The following is a 25,327-nucleotide window of genomic DNA, read 5'->3' on the forward strand; positions in this document are numbered from 1 at the left end:
TCATGATTGCAGTCACCATCTGCAGTGATTTTGGAGCCCCCCAAAATAAAGTTTCTCACTGTTTCCATTGTTTCCCCATCTATTTACCATGAAGTGATGGGACCAGATGTCATGATCTTAGTTTTCTGAGTGTTGAATTTTAAGCCAACTTTTTCACTCTCCTCTTTCACTTTCATCAAGAGGCTCTTTTGTTCCTCTTCACTTTCTGCCATAAGTGTGCTGTCATCTGCATATCTGAGGTTATTGATATTTCTCCCAGCAATCTTGATTCCAGCTTGTGCTTCATCCAGCTCAGCATTTCTCATGATGTACTCTGCATATAAGTTAATTAAGCATGGTGACAATATATAGCCTTGACATACTCCTTTCCCGATTTGGAACCACTCTGTTTTTCCACGTCTAGTTCTAACTGTTACTTCTTGACTTGCATACAGATTTCTCAGGAGGCAGGTCAGGTGGTCTGGTATTCCCATCTCTTGAAGAATTTTCCACAGTTTGTTGTGATCCACACAGTCGAAGGTTTTGGTGTAGTCAATAAGGCAGAAGTATATGTTTTTCTGGAACTCTCTTGCTTTTTCAATGATCCAGCGAATGTTGGCAATTTGATCTCTGGTTCCTCTGCCTTTTCTAAATCCAGCTTGAACATCTGGAAGTTCACAGTTCACGTACTGTTGAAGCCTGGTTTGGAGAATTTTGAGCATTGCTTTACTAGTATGTGAGATGAGTGAAATTGTGCGGCAGTTTGAACATTCTTTGGCATTGAGCTTCTTTGGGATTGGAAAGAAAACTGACCTTTTCCAGTCCTGTGGCCACTGCTAAGTTTTCCAAATTTGCTAGCATATTGAATGCAGCACTTTCACAGCATCATCTTTTAGGATTTGAAATAGCTCAACTGGATTCCATCACTTCCTCTAGCTTTGTTTGTAGTGATGCTTCTTAAAGCTCACTTGACTTTGTACTCCAGGATGTCTGGCTCTAGGTGAGTGATCACACCATCATGGTTATCTGGGTCATGAAGATCTTTTCTGTATAGTTCTTCTGTTTATTGTTGTGACCTCTTTTTAATATCTTCTGCTTCTGTAGGTCCGTCCATTCCATTTGTCCTTTATTCTGTCATATTCCTTTCCCAATTTGGAACCACTCTGTTTTTCCATGTCCAGTTCTAACTGTTCCCTTGGTATCTATAATTTTATTGAAGAGATCTCTAGTCTTTCCCATTCTATTATTTTCCTCTATTTCTTTTCATTGATCACTGAGGAAGGCTTTCTTATCTCTCCCTACTATTCTTTGGAACTCTGCCTTCAAATGGGTATATCTTTCCTTTTCTCCCTTGCCCTTAGCTTCTCTTCTTTTCTCAGCTATTTGTAAGGCCTCCTCAGAGAACCATTTTGCCTTTGCTTTTATTTTCTTGGGGATGGTCTTGATCACCACCTCCTGTACAATGTCATGAATCTCCATCCATAGTTCATCAGGCACTCTATCAGATGTAATGCATGAATATGTCACTTCCACTGTATAATCATAAGGGATTTGATTTAGGTCATATCTAAGTGGCCTAATGGTTTTCCTTTCTTTTTTAAATTTAAGTCTGAATTTGGAAATAAGGAATTCATGATCTGAGCCACAGTTGGCTCCTGGTCTTGTTTTTGCTGACTATGTAGAGCTGTATAGACTGTATAGAAAGGAGGTGTATAGACTCTATACACTGTTTAGACTGTATAGAGGATATATATATATATATATATACACACACATATATGTATAGACTGTATAGAGGGTGCTCTAACAGTCATTAAATTATAAGTAGGATCCTAGGATAATATTTATTATTGGGGTACTTATATATATATATTTAAAACTTTTCATTTTTATACAATTTAAAGATTACTTTCCATTTATAGTAACTACAAAATATTGGGTTCATTTTGGATACAAAATGGACATCACAAAGTCATATCTCAAGAAACCATCATTATAAACACTAACTTCTTGATATCATGCTTCTGGGAGACAGGAGAAATTTCAGAGCAAAAGATGTGTCTAAATAACTCTCAACCTGAACTTTTAAAAGGAGAGATGTCTAATAGATTATTTTCTGTTCTGTCATTCCTAAAGTTTTCTTCACACTTACCAGGGCCTGCGTGGTCTGTGCCCCATTTTCCTGGCTCTCTGTCTCTCCACCTGCTTGACTTTTCTTTCTGTTTGCACTTGACTAGGATCTAGTCAGTTGTTTGAATCGTACTGTCACCAAACATTTGACATATTTTTGTCACCTGTCTTTGCTCCTTTGTAATTGTCTCCTCATCCTGAATCCTGAATCTACTCAAAACGTCTCTTGAGTTCCTTAACTACTGATTTTGTTAAGCAAAAGCTCCAAAGCAGTCACTGTGGCCTCCCTTCGGCTGGAGCTTAACGATCTATCTTCAGAGAATGTTCTTTTCTGACACTCCACCAAGACTTTACCTCTGCTCTGCGGGGACTGCTTCATGGTGATCATCTTACTCCGAAGGTATGTCTCAACTCCCTGTTTCTTAAAGAAAACAATCTGTTATGTAAACTCACCTCTCTATACTTCATCTCAAAAATTGTATAAATCTCTGCTAAACTTCCCTTCCTCTATCTTCTTTGATACTCAGGAGAAAGAAGTATCCTATGCTTTCTTCACCCTAACTCTGGGCTCTTGATCCACATATTTTTAACCATCCTTTTTTTTATTAAAAACCTTTCTTTCTTTAACCCTTCTGGCATTACTTTTATTTATTTTTCTCTCTTTCTGTGAAATTTTCCTGCTCCCTGACTTACACATTTTTTTCTTTCTGTCCCCAGATAATGTTTACCAGATTTCATTTTCAGAAATTTCCTATTCCTACTCTTTCTCTTTTAATTTTTGTTCCTTATATTTCATGTCTCTAATATCCAACTCTTAAGTTCCAATCTCTCTTCTAATTCTCTACTGTCTATGAATCTCTCAGTTCAGTTGCTCAGTCGTGTCCGACTCTTTGCGACCCCATGAATCGCAGCACGCCAGGCCTCCCTGTCCATCACCATCTCCCGGAGTTCACTCAAACTCATGTCCATCGAATTGGTGATGCCATCCAGCCATCTCATCCTCTGTTGTCCCCTTTTCCTCCTGCCCCCAATCCCTCCCAGCATCAGAGTCTTTTCCAGTGAGTCAACTCTTCGCATGAGGTGGCCAAAGTACTGGAGTTTCAGCTTTAGCATCATTCTTTCCAAAGAACACCCAGGACTGATCTCCTTTGAAATGGACTGGCTGGATCTCCATGCAGTCCAAGGGACTCTACCTGGATGTTAGTTGGTCTTTCAGAGTATTTTTTTTAAGCTCCTACTATGTGCCAGACATGGATATATAATGGTGTATGTGACAGATGATTTGCTTAGTAATCATAGAAATAATAATTTTTGAAACTGTTTATTTTCAGATTTACATCTCTCTCTCTTCCCTTTAGGAAGGTTAATAGAAAAGGACATACATAGAAAGCCCTGAGTTTGAGGAGTATCTATACTATGTACTAGCAGTGGGGTCTTAGGAGAGTCACTGATGTTCTGAGTTGTGGTTTTATTAGCACAAAATGGAGATAATGGTATCTATAACCAAGATGGCTCCAGCTATATCAGTCTAGATATCAAATGTCTAGGTAGGAATCTGGTAAGTTCCAAGATCAGTTGACAATAGAAAATATAGGCTTTCACCAGAATTCCTTTCTCTACCACATTAGGAATCCCCACAGCATTGGTTCATAGTTCACAAATCCATCTAGACTACTGCAGTCTGGACAGCCCTTTTCAAACTTCAAGACCTGTTTTTAGACTCCAAACTGTAGCCACGTTTCTCATACAACTTCTCCCATAGTGTGGCCACAGACTTTGCTTTTAATTTCTCCAAGACAACTGCTATGAGTTGAATTATGTGCTTCTCAAATTTGTATGTTGAAATGCTAACTTCCACTACATCAGAATGTTTTCTTATTTGGAGATAGAATCTTTGTAGAAGTAATCAAGTTAAAGTGAAGTCATTAGGGTGGACTCTAATCCCATTTGACTCCTTTATAAAAAGGAGAAATTTAGATTCAAAGATACACAAACAGGAAAGGTGTTGTGAAGAGACACGGGGTGAAGATGGCCATCTACAAGTCAAGGCGAGAGGCTGTAATAGATGTTTTCCTCACAGCTCTCAGAGGAAACCAATCCTGCAGTTGCCTTGATTCTGAACTTCCAAACTACAGAACTGGGAGACAATGTGTTTCTGTTATTTAAGCCACGTAGTTTGTGGTAATGCGTTAAGGTAGCCTTTGGCAAGTCTATACAAGTAAGATCAACTTTAATGTTTAACTAAAGCCTGCTGCTGCTGGTGCTGCTAAGTCACTTCAGTCATGTCTGACTCTGTGTGACCCCATAGACGGCAGCTACTGAAATCTAATATGGGGCTTCTCTGGTGACTCAGACAGTAAAGAATCTGCCTGCAGTGCAGGAGACCTGGGTGGGGAATCCCTGGGTGGGGATGATCCCCTGGAGAAGGGAATGGCTACCCACTCCAGTACTCTTGCCTGGAGAATTCCATGGACAGAAGAGCCTGGTAGGCTATAGTCCATGGGGTTGCAAAGAGTCAGACATGACTAACACCACTAAAATACAATAATAAAAAGGGCTTATGAGGTGAAAAGTAATTTAAAACCTGTTTCCAGGGATGAATATTCCTGGTGTAGGCCATTTCTTGTACTTGGAGTCTTCTGTCTGTCACTGTCCTTAGCTTACCATTATCATGATGTCAGGGCTCACTAATCCTAAAGGGATATCTTTCCCATCTCTATCAGCATTCAGAATCCTCCAACTTTTCCCAGCATAAAAAGAAGATAAGCCAGATTTTCTTCCATCCCCTGCTAGGCTAGATTCCTAGTTACGATTAGAATCTATGGCCGTAGAGTTCAACCCTCGTTACAAATTCCAGACACCAAAGATTTTTTTAATGATGTGGTGGTAGCTTCCATTACATTATCTCATTACATATGTCTATTCACAGCACAAAGCCTAACAAGTAGAAAATGCTAAATAAGTGACTTATTATCTTTGTTTGGAAGATATCTGCTCAGCCAGTACCAAATGAGAAAGAGTCCTCTGACTTTTTAACTTCCATCCCTCCTATTTCCTTGGTCAGGCCCTTCTCTATGGTGTCTAACCAGTATTTTCTCATTCATCCTTCAGGGTTCTCTTAAATAAATTACATGTAGGTTTCCCAAAATATTCAGTTAGAATCAACCATTCCTTATTTTTATTTCCATAATACTTTATGCAGATTTACACTATAGCTTGCATTACATTGCATTTTCATTTCTTCATCACATTCCTGTCTGTCTTATTAAAATGTGAGTTATGTGACAGTGGCAGGCCAGAAGGTCAGTGGACTTATGGTCCAAGCCATAGGACAGTGTCTTGCAACATTTTGGCTTCCGTAGTCCCTAACACATTTCATGGTGTGTATTAATAGTATGGTCTTCCCAGGTAGTGCTAGAGGTAAAGAACCCACCTTCCAATGCAGGAAACATAAGAAATGGGAAGATCCCCTGTCAGAAGGATGGCAACTCACTCCAGTATTCTTACCTGGAGAATTCCATGGACAGAGGAGCCTGGCAGGCTATAGTCCACAGGGTCACAAAGAGTCGGACACAACTGAAGTGACTTAGCACATGCACACACATTAATAGTATATGCTGGATAAATATTATTGAGTTAAATTACATAAATATAGTCAAAGAGGTTCTATGTTATTTCCATTTATCTAATTTTAAATATCTCAGAAATCAGAATTCAATTTCTTAGTCACTCTCGGATTCATTCCTTGTGAGGATCTCAGAGAGGCCATCCTCCTTCCCATCCATGCAGCATAACGAATGATAGGATATCAGTTATTTCTTGAGAAACTTCCCTCTAGAGAAATAAAAATGAGATTTTTAAAATTCACAAGACTGAAAATTCTGTTATCAATTATTCAGTCACATTAATACAACATTACATTTAAAATGTATTCCATTTTCTCTAAAAGGATGAGTCTTCTGATTTCTTAAAGGCATGATTTGCTTATGTGTTAAGCTCATGAATAATTTTATTCTATCAGGATGCATGTATTGAATTAAGGTTCCTAAGTGCTCAGATCATGGGTTGAAAGTTCTGAAATACATTTCCCTCAAAATGCTTTCTCTCAATAACAAGAAAATTACCCATTCAAAATATGTGGTCAGTGCAGAAGAGGAGTTGTACAGGCTCAATAAAAACTTTTGGGTGAACTTGCAATTTTATATTTTATTATTCAATGCTGTGATCCTTTTATATTTGAATGAATAAATTATGGGTTCAAACTGATAGCTAAAGATTTTGACAAAATAGATTAGTCAGCTGTATTAGTTTTCCAGAGCTGTTGTAACAAAGTACCATAAACTAGGTGACTTAACATAAGTTTATTTTCTCAAAGTTCTGGAAGCTGGAAGTCCAAAATCAAGGGGTCAGTAGGACCATGCTTTCTTGGAGATTGTGTGGAATTTTTCCTTGCCTCTGCCTAGCTTCTGGCTGTGGTTTATCATCCTTGGTATTCTTCTTCTTGCATAGCCATCATGCCAATCTTTCCCTCATGTGGCCATCTTTCTCTAAGTGGTATCCTCCTTTCTTGTAAGTTATATTGGATAAAGAACTGGCTCTACTCCTGTGTGATCCTTTGATCTGAAACAGATTGCCAGATGTTTCTCCTGCAAAGACAGGTTTATTTGGGGTCAACAGAATTTCACTTTGGAATCTGTAACTATGGCAAGCCACATGCAAGTCCTCCAAAGGCAAGGGAAGGAGAATGATTATATATAGGAGAAGAAAGTTGGGAGGGCTGTAGTAAACAAGGAATCCATGATTTTTCATTGGCTGAGTCCTTCCCAGTAAGGAAGAGGAGTCTTTCTTCTTCTGGTTGGGCTCTGCTGTTATCTTCACAAAGCATGTAGGCTCCCCCTTCTGATGTCCCAACTTTCTTTAATTGCTATTTTTGTCTATTAAATTTTTCACATCCTCAACCTAATTATATCTGCACTTCAACACTTAACACCTACTGTGCAAAATTTTGTCACTGTAAAAATAAATAAACAAATGCATCTTTGATGGCAAAATTCAGTAAATGTCATGAAAAGAAAATTAATCATAAGAATGCTTGTATATAAGCAACAGTAGGCAAGAGTGTGTGGATGATTATAATTATTGTTAGAGACAGTATAGAAACAGTTCTTCCTCTCTTTGATGCATAACTCATTTAGATTTGAGGCCAATAGGACAAAGCATAGTCTAAAAACACTAGGATGGTTTCTATGTTTACTATTTGTAACATACTGGATACCTAATTTTACACATTATTCTGCAGTTGTATACTAATAATCACATTACGTTTTTCTAAGTTTAATATGAAATTGTATAAGCATCTTAATAGTTAGATTTCCTAGGTTGATGAGTCTAACACACCCTTATTATGTATCAGATTCTTCACTGCATAAGAAAAGGTTTGAGATTGTGTTTTTATGATTGTGTATGTGTGCAAAGTTGATCCTTTAATACATGTAAATAAGGTAAATAAGCAAGAAACTTTCATCTACATCCATTTTAACTTTGTAAAGCATTTAATATTTACATTTTAATACGAAATGGTATAATTCTACAGTCTGACTTGGCTATAAATTGTATTCCACAGATAAGGAAACTGTCAGTCAAAAAGTAAATTGATTGACATTCAGTTAAGTTCTGGGAGACAGGTTAGCTCTCATTTCCCTTGGTTCATATCCTCATGATACTATTAGTTTGCTACTTATTAGAAAAATGTATTTCCTGTTCAAAAGCAGAGATTGATTGGGACCCCACTATGAACAATGAACTGAGACACGCAAAATGATAGACAGGATTCCTATTGAGAAGATAGTTGCCACTTAGGTGGGGTGGTGCAAGATTTGCACAAGTTTACTAATAATTAAATACTGAAAGAATGGTATAAGTAAGAACTTCAAGGTTCATGGAAACAGAGAGGAGAGAAGGGAGAGGAAGCACCAGAGACTGGAACTGTATAAACAAAGGCTTCAGTAAAAGGAAGGATTTGAACTAGGCTTGTTGTAAACTTGTTGAGTCCGAAGCTATGCCTGTTTCCTTTCTTTGATACCATCACAGTGCATGCATCTGAAAAATAGTAGCTGCTCAATTTGTTGCTTTAATTTGAATAGCCATGATGTTTGGGATGTGTTAGAGAGGGAAAGACTGAAGCCCAAAAGATGTTAAGAAACTACTGCAACAATTCAGGCACTCAGTAGTGAGTGCTTAAGGGAGCAGCTTCACTGGGAATGTAAATGGCAGGTGAAGCAGAAAGACATTTATTGAAGTGTATGACTAAGCACATACATACGGGCTAAGAAGGAATAGATTATTCTGAGGTTTTAAGTTTGACTTTATAGGAAAATGAGAAGATATTGACTTATTTTCTTCTTTCGTAGCAGTCCTTAATCTGGGCACCACGGACTTCTAGGATTATAGAATAGAATTCAGAGTCCCTGAGGCTGTTGAAATTATTAGCAAGTTTATGAGTATTAGGGAGAGTCTTCTTAGTTGTCATTAAGTTTTTGGCAGTCTGAGTCTTCGAACTTGCTAAATACTATACTTGTATTCAAAAGTATAGTGATAACTGGGATTCCCTGGTGGCTCAGACTGTAAGGAATCTGCCTATAATGACAGTCCATGAGGTTAGAAAGAGTCAGACACGACTGAGGAACTAACTCTGTCACTTTACATTCACTTTCATAGTGATGACTAAGCAAGAGCCGCAGTTCTTCAAAGAAGCATCCCTCTTTAAAAATATTGACTGATGTGACATCTCACAGTATCTTTTATCAACTGTTGAAACAAGATTATGGAAAATAGAACATAATATTGTAGACCAAGAGCTTTGTCATCTCCTTACTGAAAACCTGTCTTGCCTAAGATTTTTCTCTTGCTGTTAAATGAGAGACTGACAATACCTGCCTCTTAGGGTTGTTGCGAGGAGTATTATGAGAACATGTTTGCTGCATTTTTAGTACTCAGTATATCTTATATTGTTGGTATTGTTTATTATTATTATTCTCATTCAGCTTTAAACTTTCTTGACAATCCATTATAGTGGATTGCTTTCCCTGTTTGCCGTGTCTCACTTAATCACCACCGTAAATTTGATAGAAATCTATTTTTAACATTTAGGTTACAGTTGAGATGTAGACAGGTAAATGCCTTGCCAGAGGTCATACAGCTAGCAAGTGGCAGAGTCAAAATTGCAGGAGTCAGGAAACGCTTGTGTAAAGTGGGGCAAACATGAAGGAGGGCGCAGAACAGAGCAAATGGCCAGTGACATGATGAGCAGCTGGGTAAGTTACGTGAGGCAGCGGTGCCACAGAGACTCAGAAAGAGATCACACATTCCATAGGACATCATGTTCTTGCTGGGCTAGTAATCCATCCCAGGTTGGCCAGCTTCAGATCTCTGAGTGCACGAGTGCGAACAGTGTGTGGGTGAGAGAACATGACCTCAGGGAAAATGAGGTTGGGTGTGAGAGTAGATAAGTTATGACCACCTGCAGTGGTGATTACAAAGGTTCATTTACTTGAATCTATCATACACTGATACAAAGCAGAATCCAAGTTTACATTGAACATTGTCCAGATAGGTTTCCTATGTGACAGAAAGCATTTTTAATTCAGCTCTCAAGGCCGATAGAATATTTTACACACACACACACACACACACACACACACACACACACACACACACGAAAGTGATCAGAAACTACTATGCCCTCACATAATAGTCCAAGTTGACCACTGTCAAAGATTGTGTTATTTTTTATCCTTGTGGGCAGCCCTAAGACTTGGTTTGGTTGTTTCTAAGCCTGAACCTTTCAGTGATGGCTCAAGGCCACTGTATCAAAACTGGGATTCCAAACAATTAAGGATAGGGACCTTGAAGGAAAACAGCCAAAGACATTTTGTCATATAAGAGTCCTGTGTATAAAGGAGGAGAGACAATAGAAATCCACAGTAGGGCCTGCAGACCAGGAGTGAATCCTTCTTCAAACAGAAATTCTAAATTGTTATCCTTTGTTTTCTGCAGCTTGAACTTGTATGAAACCGCTTTAAGCACAACGGTTGCATCTATGGCAGTAAATTGCTGCCTTTTAAGAAGGTGTTATAATATTTACATATGCTAAAACTTTCATTTCATGATTGCTTACTTGGTAATTGTCTGTTGAGTCTTTTTGCTGCTCATTCTTTAAACTTTAGCTGTATTCTTTTGACAATTTTAGAGGAGGGTCAGGGAAAAGAAAGAAAATGAACCACATTTAGAATAAATATTAAGATTCACAAAATTTGGAGGAGGTACATGTATTGGGGCTTCCCAGGTGGCTCTTGTGGTATAGGACCTGACTGCTAGTGCAGGAGACATAAGCAATGTGGTTTGATTCCTGGGTTGGGAAGATCCCCTGGAGAAGGGCATGGCAATCTGCCCCAATATTCTTGCCTGGAGAATCCCCTGGACAGAAGAGCCTGTTGGGTTATTGCACAGAGTCAGACACAACTGAAGTGACAGCACAGCATAGCATATATATGAATTGGTCGAGATTATGATTTTGAATTATATTTTGACTAGAAGGCAGTGGAGGTGAGCACATTAGCTTTAATTGGAGTGGACCTGAGTTTGAACTCTAGCCCTGTCTATCTTGTCCTTGGAAATCAACCTCCTCAAAACCTACACTTTCTTATATGTTAATGGGAATGATAATGCTCACTTCCCAGGGTTTTTTTGTGAAGATTAAAAACTATAATCTATATTAAGAACCTAACACATGGAAGTACTAATTCACACCTGACTGTTCATGGCTCCAATAATTATGGCTAATTAGAAATTGGCTGTAGATTATATTTTATTAAATGGTTGAATAGGTTTCTATCTCTGTAGGTTTCATTGCACTATATTATGAGTAAGACTGTTACTTAAATGACTCTCTGGTATAATTAGGCCTTATTAGAGGTTGTAATAAGTCTTGCAGTATTCTTGTCATTATTCCCAAATCATTGGACTATTATACTAAAAATAGTCAAGTTACAGATGGACTAGAACACTTATCCTCCACCTTTTAGAAGCCCATACTCCATTCTGTAAAAAAAAAAAAAGAGTGTGCTAATTAAAACAGAATAAAAGCACAACCCCAAAGTCTCAAAATCATCATGCTACATATTATCTTTCTTAGCAGAAAGGTAAAAAGAAGTTGAAAATGATTGGCATAAAACAAGTTATTTTCATTATCAGTAGGTTTTAACGTGCACATTGTGAGTTGTGCCACAATTATGCACAATTATGCTCTGGAATTATGCAATTCCAGTTAGCTAGGGTTCTGAATGAAATAACATCTTCCAAAAGTACATAATAATTTGCCAAGAAATAGTTTAGGCCCAGTAAATTTTTGCTACAGCATGTTCATTGTTTTAAAAATTATAATTATTATAAGAAGCTTGTTCAGTATTTGGCAATTAAAAAAAATAATCTAATTAGACTGATTGTGCAAGCTAATTTCCAGCCCCAGATGTGAGCCTGTTAGCTAAGCAAGGTTCCTGTGCTTAAGCAATCATGTCTGCATCCACACCAGAAGGTACCAACCGGGCAAAGGTCCAGCAAGGGAACAGACAGAGCTCCTGGGGCAGGAACCATGTCCTGGGATTTCCCTGAAGTCGGAAATAGACTTAGCTCCCTGTTGAAGGACTTTATACCCTTTTCTTTCATGAACAAAATTTCCAATCTGGTTATAAAATGTAGATAGATGCTTTTAGCATCTATAAAGTCAATAATCTAGCTTTTTTTTCCCCTCCCATTTTATTCAAATGGAAGGTGAGTCATAGATTGCAGTTAACATGGAATCACAGAAGGTCAGTGCCTGAGAGGATCTTTGAGATTCCTTGGTGAAGTTCCCTCTTCAGGCAAGTGATGCTTGGAGACTTGCATAGGACCTAGAGTCTTAACTTAGGGCCTTGCATTAGAAGTATTGGCAAGCTCTTTCTTTTTTTCCCCTCCTATAATTTTTTACTCTATTTTACTGGAAAGAAACTTAGTCCCCCTCCCCCTTCAGTCTTTTACCTCTTCTACAGGGCTTATTGGAAAGCTAGATATGTCTGTGAATTGAAGGAAGTCACATCAGCTGTGACAGTGGATATGAAAGGCTCATAGGCTACTAATGCCCCCTTTCTGTACCTCAGTAGCCAGCGATCTTTTTAATGAACTGTTGGCTTCTGTTTCTGCCTCATCTTGGATCTTGGATACCTGCCAGGAACCATCTTGGATGATGTGAAAAAAAAAAAACAAAACAAAAACAAAAAACCTGAGTATGTACAGTTGCTGGAGGAAGTTTTACAGTTCTAGGGAAGAAGCCAAATAATCGAAAACTTAGAACTCTTACCCTGTTTTGTTGGGTAATTGTTACCTCAAAAAATAGAGTATTTTCTTCTCCTTTCCCAAGTAACGATTTATCTGGGAAGCAAGTTATTAGCAATCCAAAATTGCGCAGTGGAGTAGTGGGGAAATGGTGTGAAAAATGAGGATAATGAACACAAAATATTTCACAATAAAGTATCTTCCAAGTCATCCATTTTATTAAAAAGAAACCCTTTTGATAGCTAATGTGTACAATGTTTCACAAATTTTCCTCTTCATTTTTTTAAGCAGATTTAAAATAGAACAAAAATTAGACTTCAAAGAAGCTTTGTATTCATTGAATATAACTGAGATATTTAGTGGTGGCTGTGACCTTTCTGGAATAACAGGTAATATGAAAAATTATTCTTATATTATCAAGTAAATATGTCCTCTTAGAAACTCTGTTAACTGACTGATCTTAAAACTGAAAGAGCATTTGGCCCCAGAAATGTCATCGTCGTGTCAAGCTGTCTGTAAACAAGCACTCTATTTTGCATTTAAGTAGTTTTACCTAATGAGAGTCAGACAGCATGCTAGAATGTTAGATAAGCTTTCTAACCACACTTACAATGAAACGATGTAGGAAAAGTATTGTATGGGGCTTTTATTCCAGCTCTGTTTGCATTTCCTTATCTGAATATTGGGAATTACAAATTTGAGGCTCTCGTCTAAGCAGAGCTAATAAAACTCCCAATTTGCAAATGTTAATTTGGTAATATTAGAGCCCGTGAAATAGGCATCTGCAAGCTGTTGGATGATGAACACAGTCTAGAAATTGTAAGGCTGCAGCTTGTAGATTTAGCTTGAGACTGACAACACATCAGAGATGGAGCTTTTATACTAACTGGCACTTGGGAAATTGTGCATGGTTAAGATGCTCTCTTTCACAACAAAGCCCAAGAGACTCTTTATTTCTCATCCTGGCAGTACCTACTAGTTCAAAAATAACTAAAGAGAAAAAAAAAATGGACGAAGAGGGACAAATTATCCCGCTATTTTAAATTCTTTTAAATTCAGTCTTCTGTTTTATAAAGAAAAATAAAGTCCTAATGATACAAGCTTGTTTGTCTGATGGGGTTGGATATCCTAACCTAGAATTATTGTGTATTCCTATATAAAACGTGGGCTTTGGAGAGGTATTCATTAACTTATTCACTTATCAATTATGTGGGTAAGTGAACAGAATGAATGAGTTTTCCTGGTGGAGGAGGTGGGTGGGGTACACAGGTGACATAGATGTTCATTATCACCTTCACACATGATTTAGCTGCCTGTTCTCACACTGACAGATAGATCTGACTTCTTTGACAATTTCATCAGCATCAGGAATGAGGCAGTCAAAATTAAATACTGCAACAGGATTCTGTCTAAGTGTGCCCTGGAATGCAGCCACCTTACCAACTTGAAATAAACTGAGCCATTTTTTAAACACCTCTTCCTCTTAAATTTCTTCCTGGCCTTCGGAAGCTCACTTGCTATATCTTGGGCATTTCAAACAGCCACTTGCTCTGCAAATTCCCAGCAATTTGTGACTTCTATAAAATCTCCTTTTACATCAATAAAATAACCCAAAATGCTTTATAAGAGAATTTGTATAAGAGAATAACCCTGAACAGAAAGGAATAAGTGTCCAACATTTTTTGCTCTGAGTTACCTCTTTGAGTTGATTTAACGACTTTGGTTCTGTCTTATTGCTTGATATAGAACAACCACAGCCAAAGCTGGCACTATTTCTAGTCTTTAGGAGAACAGTGATTAATTCCCTGCTATTAGTACTTTTTGTGCAATAAGCGTTTGCTAAAGGCTATTGTGGTGGTTTAGTGAAAAGAATTCACCTGCCAAGCAAGACACGCAGGTTCGATCCCTAGGTGGGGAACATTCCCTGCCTAAGGAAATGGCAACCCACTCCAGTATTCTTACCTGGGAAATCCCAAGGACAGAGTAGCCTAGCTGGCTACAGTCTGTGGGGTCTCAAAGAGTTGGAGATGACTGAGTGACTAAAACAACACAAAGGCTACTGTGGATCAGTCCAGTGCTACTGCTATGGGATATTTACACAAAAGAGGCACTATCTTATACTCAGATCGTCCACAAATTTTGAATGAAATGTTTTTAAAAGAGTTATTTTTGCAACTTTTAGATGAATATTTGACTTCTGTCACCCTCAGTAAAATATTTAGCCTTTCTGGACCTCAATTTTCTAATCTATTAAATAAACAATATATCCCAGTGGCAGAAATAAAAGGACATACATAAATCACCTTGTTCAACATCTGTTATATAGAAGATGGGCTTCCCTTGTGGCTCAGATGGTAAAGAACCCACCTGCAATGTGGGATACCTGGGTTCGATACCTGGGTAGGGAAAATCCCTTGGAGAAGGGAAAGGCTACCCATTCCCGTATTCTGGCCTGGGGAATTCCATGGACTGTATAGTCCATAGGGTTGCAAAGAGTTGGACATGACTGAGTGACTTTCACTATATAGTAGATACTCAGTAAATGTTAAATGCAAAAAGAAAATTGAGCAAATGGCACATTAATATTTACTTGCACATCTTCTAGCAAAGCTACTGGAAGTTTCTTATCCTCTTAACTTGATGAAGACATGCTTGAAATCTTCATAGAGAATTAAGGGAAGAAATGATTACAAAGGTATAGAAATCAGTGAGTTGATGAAGTTCAGATCCTGTGTTCTAATCTAGCATCTTCCAGGTCCTGTTCTTTTTCTAAGACCGTGCCCCCTCTGTAGAAGATGGAATACAGAAGGTCAAATTGCTCACTATACTAGCCAAAGGCTCATTTGGTTTGGTGCCAGTGGTAAACTGCATTCATGAAATTCTCCACTCCTTCCCAACCTGCTGTTTGGTCTTCATTCTTTGTATGGGCCGCTCAGTCATCTACTCTGTGCTCTATATGGAAATCCTTATTCTAGGCAGTTGTGGGGAAAAAATGTGCTTATTTGCATGACCTAAAAAGACCACACTCCTGCATTTTAGTTTAACCACGCTCATGATATGGATGCCCCCTTTCTCCATCTGAATTGTTTCTATCACTGGACATATTCTTAAACATTGATTTATTTATTTGGCAAGTATTATAAGTCAGCTAGCTATCTGCCAGGCAATTTTCAAGAGTTGAATGAAATCCACAAATTCCCTCTCCAAATGATGTTTACATCTGTTAGGGCAGATGGACGATTAACAAGTTATTAATTAATTAAATGATGAGGTGATAGATGGTATGAATTAACTAAAATAGAGTCATGGGATAAAGAGATTAGATCAGATAAGAGCAGAATTAGACACGGTGGAAAGAGAAGATTGCTTTGAGGAAGTGTCATTTTTATTGAGACCTAAGTAACAGGGGACCCAATCAGGGTAAATTCTGGGAAAAGGGATTTTAAGCAGAGGGACAGATGAGACTAAAGCCTTAATGCTTGACCTTGTAGCTGGAGCTATTGGGTGAGGAAAGGAGGGTAGGAGATGGGATCAGAGGTAATCAAGGGCCCAGACAAAGTCATCACACACACAGTCTGGAGTTATTTTTAGGAAGCCATTTTTTATGCAAATCACCCTTTGATGACTTCTCTCTATCTTGCCTGAGGGGATTTACTTTTCTGTAAGCTGTCGGAGATGGTTCCCCTTGACTAAATTATTTCTTCATGAAAGCGTTAGTCACACAATCATGTCCAACTCTTCACGACCCCATGGACTGTAGCCTGCCAGGCTCCTCTGTCCATGGGATTCTCCAGCCAATAATACTGGAGTGGGTTGCCATGCCCTCCTCCAGGGGATCTTCCTAACCCAGGGACTGAACCCCAGCCTCCTGAATTACAGAAGATTCTTTACCACCTGAACCACCAGAGTAGCCCCTATTTCTTCATAAACTCTTCTAAATCCGGTTGTCTTGATGGAGTCCACCTGCATCACATCAGCTTTCTCTCTCAAGAGGGACAAAACACCTTTATTTCCTCTCTCTTCAAGCGTTAAGGCTCGCTTTGCTTTCTTCCACCCTCTCGCCCTCACTGAACCCACCACCACCTTTCTGTTGCTTCTGTGAGGAACGTTGTCAGGTCTATCTGGTCTTGCCGCAGCAGGGACGGCAGATGGCCTCTGAACTTCCGGTTTCACTTCCCCCTTCTCAAGGAGATGCTCCACAGGTCACTATATCAGAAAGTCTTCACACATACATCCGTTTCACCAAGGGGATGAGTGGGGCCTTCTCTCTCAGCTTGTTTCCACAGCAGAACAAAATGTTGTTAAGACGCTGTCTTACACTGAGAAATTTGACAGGTTTTAAAGCCTAGCTCTGAAGTGGTTTTGGAACAGATAACACAAAAGCCCTTTAGACTTTTATCACCTCACCAGTCTTGAAGGAAAGTAAATTTTGTTCTAAACTCAGATCAAAACCCAATACAGAATTTAAAAGGCAAGTTGGCTTTGAGGTTGAAAACATAGGGTGGGATTAATTCATATCTGTAAAGCGTTTTTCATCTTATCTGTAGACCATGACAAAGGGGAGCAAAACCCTTGGTCCACTGAAATATTTCACTTAGTGGGGTACCTGACTTGTGGTTGATCCCCTTCTATCTTTACCTTTCATATCTGAGCTAAACTTGGTCTCTTCATGTTTTCTCTATATCATCTCTGCAAGAACTAAACCTAAACCACCTTTATCTCTAGAAAATTAACCAACTTGGAAAGATTTTTTTTTTCCCTTTTTCTTTGTTCATTTGAAAATGTAATGGGATCCAATAAGTAATGGTTCTGAGTTTTAACCCTTAAATGCACTTTCATGTTTTCTAACAGATTCTTCAGAGGTGTATGTTTCCCGAGTAATGCAACAAGTTTTCTTTGAGATAAATGAAGAAGGCAGTGAAGTTGCAACATCAACTGGTAGGACAAATAATGTCACAGGAAGCCAGAAGGAAGGAATGGGGAAAATGAGCATGAGGATGCTGGCACTTTGTGGCTCTCTGACCTCCTTTTCCCCTCCTGCTGTTCAGTACACTATGGGAAGGGCAAAGTGGTTATTTAAGCTATTTACGCATCTGTGTGGCTGGAGTTTAAGGCAAAAAAAAAAAAAAAAAAGAGGGAGAGAGAGAGAGAGACAGAGAGAGAGAGAAGGGACTGATATCTACTGATATCTACTTATTTGTGAACTGGATTACCTGCCCAATAGCAGTCAGGCTCAAACCTGAAGTCATGATTGCTCAGGAATATTCACTCTTAAGTGAATTCACTCATTTCATTCTTCCTCTGTACTCTTAGTTCCTCTTTTTCTAATTTGATTCTTGTTGTTGTGTCTATGGCAGTGGCTCTCAAACTTAGCTGCGTGTGAGAGTTAGCTGAAAAGCTTTTAAAAATTCTGTACCCAGCCTAGAATACTGGATATTGAATATCCAATTGAATATTGAACACCCTAAAATATTGAATCAGTATCTCTGGTGATGAGTTTTAGCCTTCAGTATTTTCTCACATTTTCCTAAGTGATGACAATGTGCATTAAAGGTTGAGAACTACTGCTCTCCAGCGACTTGCAGCTTATCCTTGGTACTATGAGTATAATGCATAGACCAGCAGCATCAGCATCATTCTGGAACTTATTAGAAATGCAGAAGCTCAGGCCCAACTCCAGACTGACTGATCCAGCATCTGCATTTTCCAAGGTCTCTTGGTGACTTGTGTGAACATTACAGTTTAGGAGCCGCTCTTTTATATCTCCTTGAACAAGTGGCATTTTGAATAGTATCTATGCTGCATAAAAGTAATACTCAACAAATAATTGGAGAAAAAGCCTTAAATTCAATTAGAAATGGGAAGGCAACTTTAATGAATTCCTCGTAAATGTATTTTAATTTTTCAGACTATTTGGATTTTAGCCAGTATATAAAAGATATATCCTTTTAAATAGTCATATTGTTAAATTTATATCCACATTATTAATTTCTTGATTAATTTATAATGTTGTGTAATGCCAATCAGAGAAGGCAATGGCACCCTACTCCAGTACTCTTGCCTGGAAAATCCCATGGGTGGAGGAGCCTGGTAGGCTGCAGTCCATGGTGTCGCTAAGAGTCAGACACTACTGAGCCACTTCACTTTCACTTTTCACTTTTATGCATTGGGGAAGGAAATGGCAACCCGCTCCAGTGTTCTTGCCTGGAGAATCCCAGGCACGGGGGAGCCTGGTGGGCTTCCATCTATGGGGTCGCACAGAGTCGGACACGACTGAAGTGACTTAGCAGCTAGCAGCAATGCCAATGGATTTTGACTTCTGGGTGGGGCACACTGGCCTCCCTACTGTTTTATCATCTCCTAAAGGGCTCCTGTAATGGGCTATTATAATCCTTAGAGAAATCAAAGGTGGTATTGGGATGAAGTTGCTAGTTCATGTAGACAAATTTTCCACTTGCTTTTACATAGAACTGGAAGAGTCCTTATAGATCATTGTCTGATCCTCTCATTATGTTGGTGATAAAACAGACCTATGTGTGGAGCGGTTTGCCTAAGGTCATATTAGTAATAAACAGTAGGGTTTGGACTGAAACCATATTTCCTGACTTCAGGTTCAGAGATCTGCCCTAGCCCAAGGCCTCTTGTTTTTAGTATAGAGTTCTCTAAGAGGAGGTAACAATCATTAAGGGATCAGCAGTGACCCTGATGTATCACCTTTGTTAGTGTGAGTATTTTGACTTTCAGGCATCTCCTCAGTGGATTTACAAGATACCTGGATAGGAATTAGGAGTTCAAACATTATAAAGTAAATTATCTAATGTAAATAAAAAGTGAGCAGAAAGTTACTGCTTAAAAGATGAAATTTTCAGCTGCTTTCACTAAATTGAATTTAGTATCTGGCTTTCTTCTTCATTGAGCATAAAGTGTGAAGTTAGAATTATTCCATGAATAATCCAATATCTTTCCTCTGTGCTTCAATTTTTAGATTTATTTCAAATTTCTCTGTATTTAGAAAATGGTTATTTTTCCACATGTCAACTCCTCAAACAAAAATGGCCTTTCCTGTCTACAAAAAATATTGTGAATATTATGGATATATTTTCTTTACTGATCTTTAAATGTGAACATCTAAATAACTCTTGTCTCTATTTCATAGGCATAAACACACCTGTGATTATGAGTCTGTCACGGAATCAATTTATAGCAAATCATCCATTTCTGTTTATTATGAAGAATAATCCAACAGGTACCTTTTTGAGAATTCCCTGGGGGAACTGTTTAAGTTCAATAGACCTAGTCTATTGAATCTGTTAGAATCTTGCTGTTAATCACAGTCTGTTCCAGCTGCAAATGACAGTCTGAAATCATTTGTTCTTTCCATTTATTTAATTTATTTTAGTTTTTTCCAAAGTTTTTTAGTGACTATTTGTTGAGTGCTTGTTTTGTACTAGGCATTATGTTTTAAGAGATGTCAGTGACCTAATATAGATCAGTACTAGTAATAGTTGCCGAGATAGTTTGTATAGGTGCTGGTGATGTTAAATACCAATCTGTACAGGTAACACCATTCCAATAAGTCAGATATTTGATGAATAAAGCCATAGAAACTCAAAGAGAGTTGTGTAGTTTGCCTAAGTTCATACAGCTAAAAAGTGGCAGAGTGAAAATAAGACCTGTTTGTCTCAGAAGTCAACTTTCTTTCAGTGGGAGTAGAACTCGGAATTTGCACAGTTGTGAAAGGTTTCCTAGGTAGATTCCAAGAATAAGTGACTAGCTATAGGCTCTGAGTGGCAGGGAGGGATCAAACATTATTCCAATTCCCTAATTTGGGCAATTCTAGAAGATTATGCAGTTAGGTACTAAAGGTGAGGGTAGTAGTCAGTTGGACTGGCATTACAGACATGGTGGACACATAAATGCAGATGGTCTGGATAGATGTTTTTGCATCTTATGAAATGAAAGAGGCCAGAAATGTGGATACTGAGGAAGCTTTCTTTAAGTATATATTTAGGGCTCCTCAGGAGTCATAACCTGATGACTGTATACCACTGGAAAAGAGATAATATCTTACTCATTTTTGTATCCAGCTCAGAATTTGGCAAAGTGCCCTGCACTTAATATCAGTATCTCTAGAGATTGAACGTTTGGACTTGGGTCCAAGGACCAGTTTAATGAACTAATAATTCTAAGACAAGTCACTATACTTTCTAAGCTATATTTTTCCCACCCTCTATTTGAACATAATATTAGTACTTATGTCATGCTGTGCTGTGCTTAGTTGTGTTCGACTCTTTTCAATCCCGAGGACTGTAGCCAGCCAGGATCCTCTGTCCATGGGGATTGTCCAGGCAAGAACACTGGAGTGGGTTGCCATGCCCTTCTTCAGGGGATCTTCCCAACCCAGGGATCAAACCCAGGTCTCCTGCACTGCAGGTGTTCTTTACTCTCTGAGCCACCAGGGAAGCCTTTATCTCATAGAGGTAAATAAAAGAATATATTAAGCCTGTGACAATGCCTGGCACATGATGTTCACTGTGAATACATCAATAAATATACATAAAGGAAGGAAGAAAAGTGGAAAAATTTCTCTAAATGAATTGATTTACATGGAGAAGAGACATAGTTAATTTCAGAAACGGAATCTGTTAGTTTAACTAGCAATACTGATATTATTTACCCCCTAAGGGATATATCAGTCTCTTTTTTTAGGTTGTGTAAAACTAACGCTGAATGACCATTCTGAAAGTTACATCTTGGAAACAATGGGACAGTTTCAGATTTGCTGAGGCTTCAATTCTATAGGGGATGAGTCAGTGTTACGACATAGTCGTATGTCATTTGATTGACACATCCTTAACCTTAGGATATGTCTAATTTCTTACCATTAGTATGTAATTATTGAGTATGCAGAACAGAAAGAGCTGAAGCTGCACTGGGCATCAATGCTCAAGGAAATATGGCATTTAGAATAATATCTGACTCTTTATTTTCCAAGTTGATGACTGAGGGGCAAAGGATATGTAATAGCTATCAGTTAAATTGTAGTGAAAATTCAAATGAATTCACTTATTTACTTATTTGTGATAATGCTTAAGTGTCAGGCCCTTAATGACAATTTCCACTGTTTTATGATCTTTATTGTAATGAGGCTTTCTAAATTAGGGTTACTCCCCTGAAGTATTGTTTCAAATGAATGGCCACTCGTTTATAGGAGGATGTAAATTGTTGCCATATATAATGTAGAATGGCCAATTATCTTAAGACAATACTCGCTCAGTGATTTATTTATTTTTCCTTTCACAAATGAACTGAAGAAATCTTTGGGATTAACGAAGCTGGTGATTTACCAGTGAACTACCAAATGGCATAATGATTTATATAAAATATATTCATTTGACAGTTCCTGAAGTATGAGAATGAATGACTTTAGTTTTAGTAAAACCAATTTTTACCTAGATTTTAAAATTTCCTTTGGTAAAACAACCTTCTTATGTAAAATCCATACATTACTTATATTTTCCTATCAGTATTTAACTTCCTATTATATATACATTTCAGTATGCTCATCCAAACCTTTTACTGAGCCAAACTTCCAGAGAAATGAAGAACAATTCTTCTTCTTTAAGGATGAGGGTATAGGGCAGCATTACAGACTTTCTGAAGAAGGTTGTGAAAAATGCTACATGAAATGTGCCATTTTCCAGAAAGTAGTGAATCATGGTTTTGAAACTGACAGTGCTCCATACATAACAACAAAAAAATATTGTGTTTAGAATTTTTTCAGGTCCTGGGTTGAGGGGAGAAGCAGACTGCAGGGTATTCATTAAAAAAATCTTTTTTTCTAGGCTGTTAGCTTTGGTTATGCTATCGTATTTTTTAGATTATGAACTAAAAAACTGCTTCTGACAGAGGTGTTTTATAGCTATGTTATTAAATATGAGGGATACCTCTTTAAGAAGTGGGCATGAAAAGTGGAAACAACAATGAATCTGCTTCAGCCTGCCTCTATACCCATTGAAACTATGTCAAGGAAGATTTAACTAATCTGTCCAGTTTAGTAGTGAGTAGATTGGTGATTTCTTGTAGACTTAATTCAAAATGTGGTTCTCCTTGGTCAGAAAAGCAGATTGAAAAGACTTGGACAAATGGCTTTTATGTAATGTCATATACTTCTGATAGTTTAAAATTTTAAACTATTGTCTTCAATTTATGAGGTTAGTTACTTTAAAAATTCTTCAAACAAGCATTTCTGGTAGACATTTTAATGCCATAGAATTACAAATATATAAGAGTTATTGTTGCTTCCTCTTGTGACTAAATGCAGTATACAGCCTGGGGAAGTTATTTATGTATGCTTATCTATCTGAAAAAAAGGAGTATTTGTTTTCTTGTATTGTTGGAATTATTTTGAGATTTTTGTGACAAAGTATTATTAATTATAATCATAAAAAGAAGAAAAAAAACCTGCTAGAGATTATGTCTATTTCTGTGTTAACCGGCTTTTTTAAGACTGTGTCTTTGGACTGAACAATAAAGAGTTAATGAAGAAGGGCTGTTCCTTTTTACTTCATTTCTGCCATTGTTATTTCAATACTTGTAAGTGTAATGTTCATTCACTTTAAAATTATGTAAAATTTTATTTTGTAACTTTTGAAATGAATCTTTATTACATATGAGTTTGAAGGAGGTAACCCAAAGCAACACGACATTGAGCCATTCAAGCCATTTTATTTACCTTACCCTAGTTGGCAAGAAAGGTGAATGGTTTTTTGACATGTCATTTATTTCTGTTTTGTCCTCTAGTTCATAGTTCCTTTTCACTTGAAAAACACAGAATGGCTGGAAACAGGTGTTTACATTTATGCTGTATACTATATCACTTTGGTGAGGATGTAAAGTATGAGAGATGTGAAAATATTGCCTTTAGCAATAAGCTTTGATTCAGAGCTGAAGGAGGGGAACTGAGAAGCTGCACTTTTAACCCCAAGGGTTTATATTACATGCATAAAGAGATGACTGCTAATGCCTAAATTTAAAGCGTTTCCTATGCTCATCACCATTTTATTACTCTATGTTTGCCTGACTGAGTCTCTATGTTTAGAAGAATACCTCTCTGTCACTTTAATTTTGCTTTCCTTTATGAAAAACAGAACTAGTGCATTTTCCATGACAAGCTATTGTGGATGTTAATATACTTCATAAATGATCAAAAAGTGATTAATAATGATATAGTCATCTATTTTAGAGAAGTGTTATTTTTGTTATTAGAAGTGTTTGTTTGTTATTAGACATTATCAGTTTACTTTATAAGTAAAAAGACTAAATGGCTTGTTAAAACATAAAGAAAAATTGATTATTATCATTTTTTTCTCCAGAAATTCCTAAAGATCTTTTTTTTCTTTTCCTAGATTCAATTTTGCTTATGGGAAGGGTGACAAATCCTGACACCCAAAGGATGAAGGGAAGAGATTTAGATTCACTGTGAATGGAAAGTGTAGCTTCAGAATAGAAGGTTGTTCCTGGAAAATAGTTGACTGGCAAAATATCATCAACTATTTTTCTATATATCTTTTTCTGTCTTAAACAGTGGCTGTGTTAATCTGTATCGATGAATAAATGAAATTATGCATTAAGTGTTTTTGTGCTTTCTGTTGTTTTATAAAGTATATGTGAATAAAAAGCAGTGAACTTACATAAAATATTAATATATTAGAACAGTCTATCTATGATATCTTAGATATAAAAGTCTCTATATTCCTACAAAACCGAACTATCTGACTCCCAAGTATAGCACCTTCATCCAGACCATGGGGAATTGAGTCAAGAGAAAGTACATGTGCTGGTACCTCTGTGGGGTGCCACTTGAGATACCAAGATCCGGTACCTATGATATTAAATGAACTTTGAGTATTTAGTTTATTTTAACTTAGCATTCCATGTGTTATGTTTAATAGTTGCCTTGTTTCAATACATATCAATTTGTTCTTGATTTATGCCTTAAACCTGTGAAAGAAAGTAGAAGCAACAAGAACTTTTTAATAAAGCTTTCCTATACATGAAATTGGCAGCTAAATTAGTATAATTTCAGAGCCTGACTGTCCATGATTTTATAACACTGAGCTAATGGAAGATTAGAGCCAAGATTGTAATCTACAAATATGAAATGCAACACACTTCCTCTGATGTCAGATGTAAATACCCCCAACAATACTACTTTCAAATGACTTCATATAACATTTCACAGTTTTTCTATTTTCATGTTAGTGATGTAAAATGTCCTTTTGTTTGTGCTGGCAATTCTCTGCAGAGTTTAATGATAATGGCTTCCCTTTGTTGAGCCCTGATTTTGTGTCAAGGACTGAAGTCAGCACTTTTTGGACATTATGATAAATGCAGGAAAGATCCATGAGCTACTATTACCCATATTCCTGATGAAGAAACTGAAGCTCAAGCACAATATAAGCAGTCAAGGACGCATAACAAATAAGTATGGAGTCTTTACCGTATTTCAAAGTTTGAGCTCAGGACTGTCTGTATCAGGAGACTGTGACCATAATCACTGAGTCCTTTAAAGTAGTGCAGATTTTCCCCTGAAACTTCATGCTGTCTGGTCTCCAATGTCTAGATGTCCGTCTGTAGCAAAACCTAGAGCAATACTCAAGACCATATGAAGAGAGCTTTACAACGAATTGTGATGGCTTCAAACCATAACATAATCAAAAGTAATGCTAGCTTTCCTAGACTGTAAATTGCATCTTACTTAGATATAACACAGTGAATGCTAATATATATGTTAGTGATATATCACAAGTTTGTTCTTCATCATGGAACTGATTTAAAAATATGCTTC

The 25,327-nt window shown here is 37.5% G+C and overlaps 1 protein-coding gene across 1 annotated transcript in view; it reads left to right on the forward strand.

Moving 5' to 3' along the window:
* The window catches only part of SERPINI2 (serpin family I member 2), a 35,962-nt gene extending 11,852 nt beyond the window's left edge, over positions 1 to 24,110 (forward strand). The window contains exons 6-9 of the mRNA XM_069580349.1: positions 12,769 to 12,866; positions 17,329 to 17,415; positions 19,634 to 19,723; positions 23,886 to 24,110. Of these exons, the coding sequence (XP_069436450.1) occupies positions 12,769 to 12,866; positions 17,329 to 17,415; positions 19,634 to 19,723; positions 23,886 to 23,962 (352 nt within the window). The 3' untranslated portion in view covers positions 23,963 to 24,110. The remainder of the gene's footprint in view (positions 1 to 12,768; positions 12,867 to 17,328; positions 17,416 to 19,633; positions 19,724 to 23,885) is intronic.
* The last annotated feature ends 1,217 nt before the right edge of the window (positions 24,111 to 25,327 follow it).

The sequence above is a fragment of the Ovis canadensis genome, chromosome 1 (assembly GCF_042477335.2).
Source record: "Ovis canadensis isolate MfBH-ARS-UI-01 breed Bighorn chromosome 1, ARS-UI_OviCan_v2, whole genome shotgun sequence".
Lineage (NCBI taxonomy): Eukaryota > Metazoa > Chordata > Mammalia > Artiodactyla > Bovidae > Ovis > Ovis canadensis.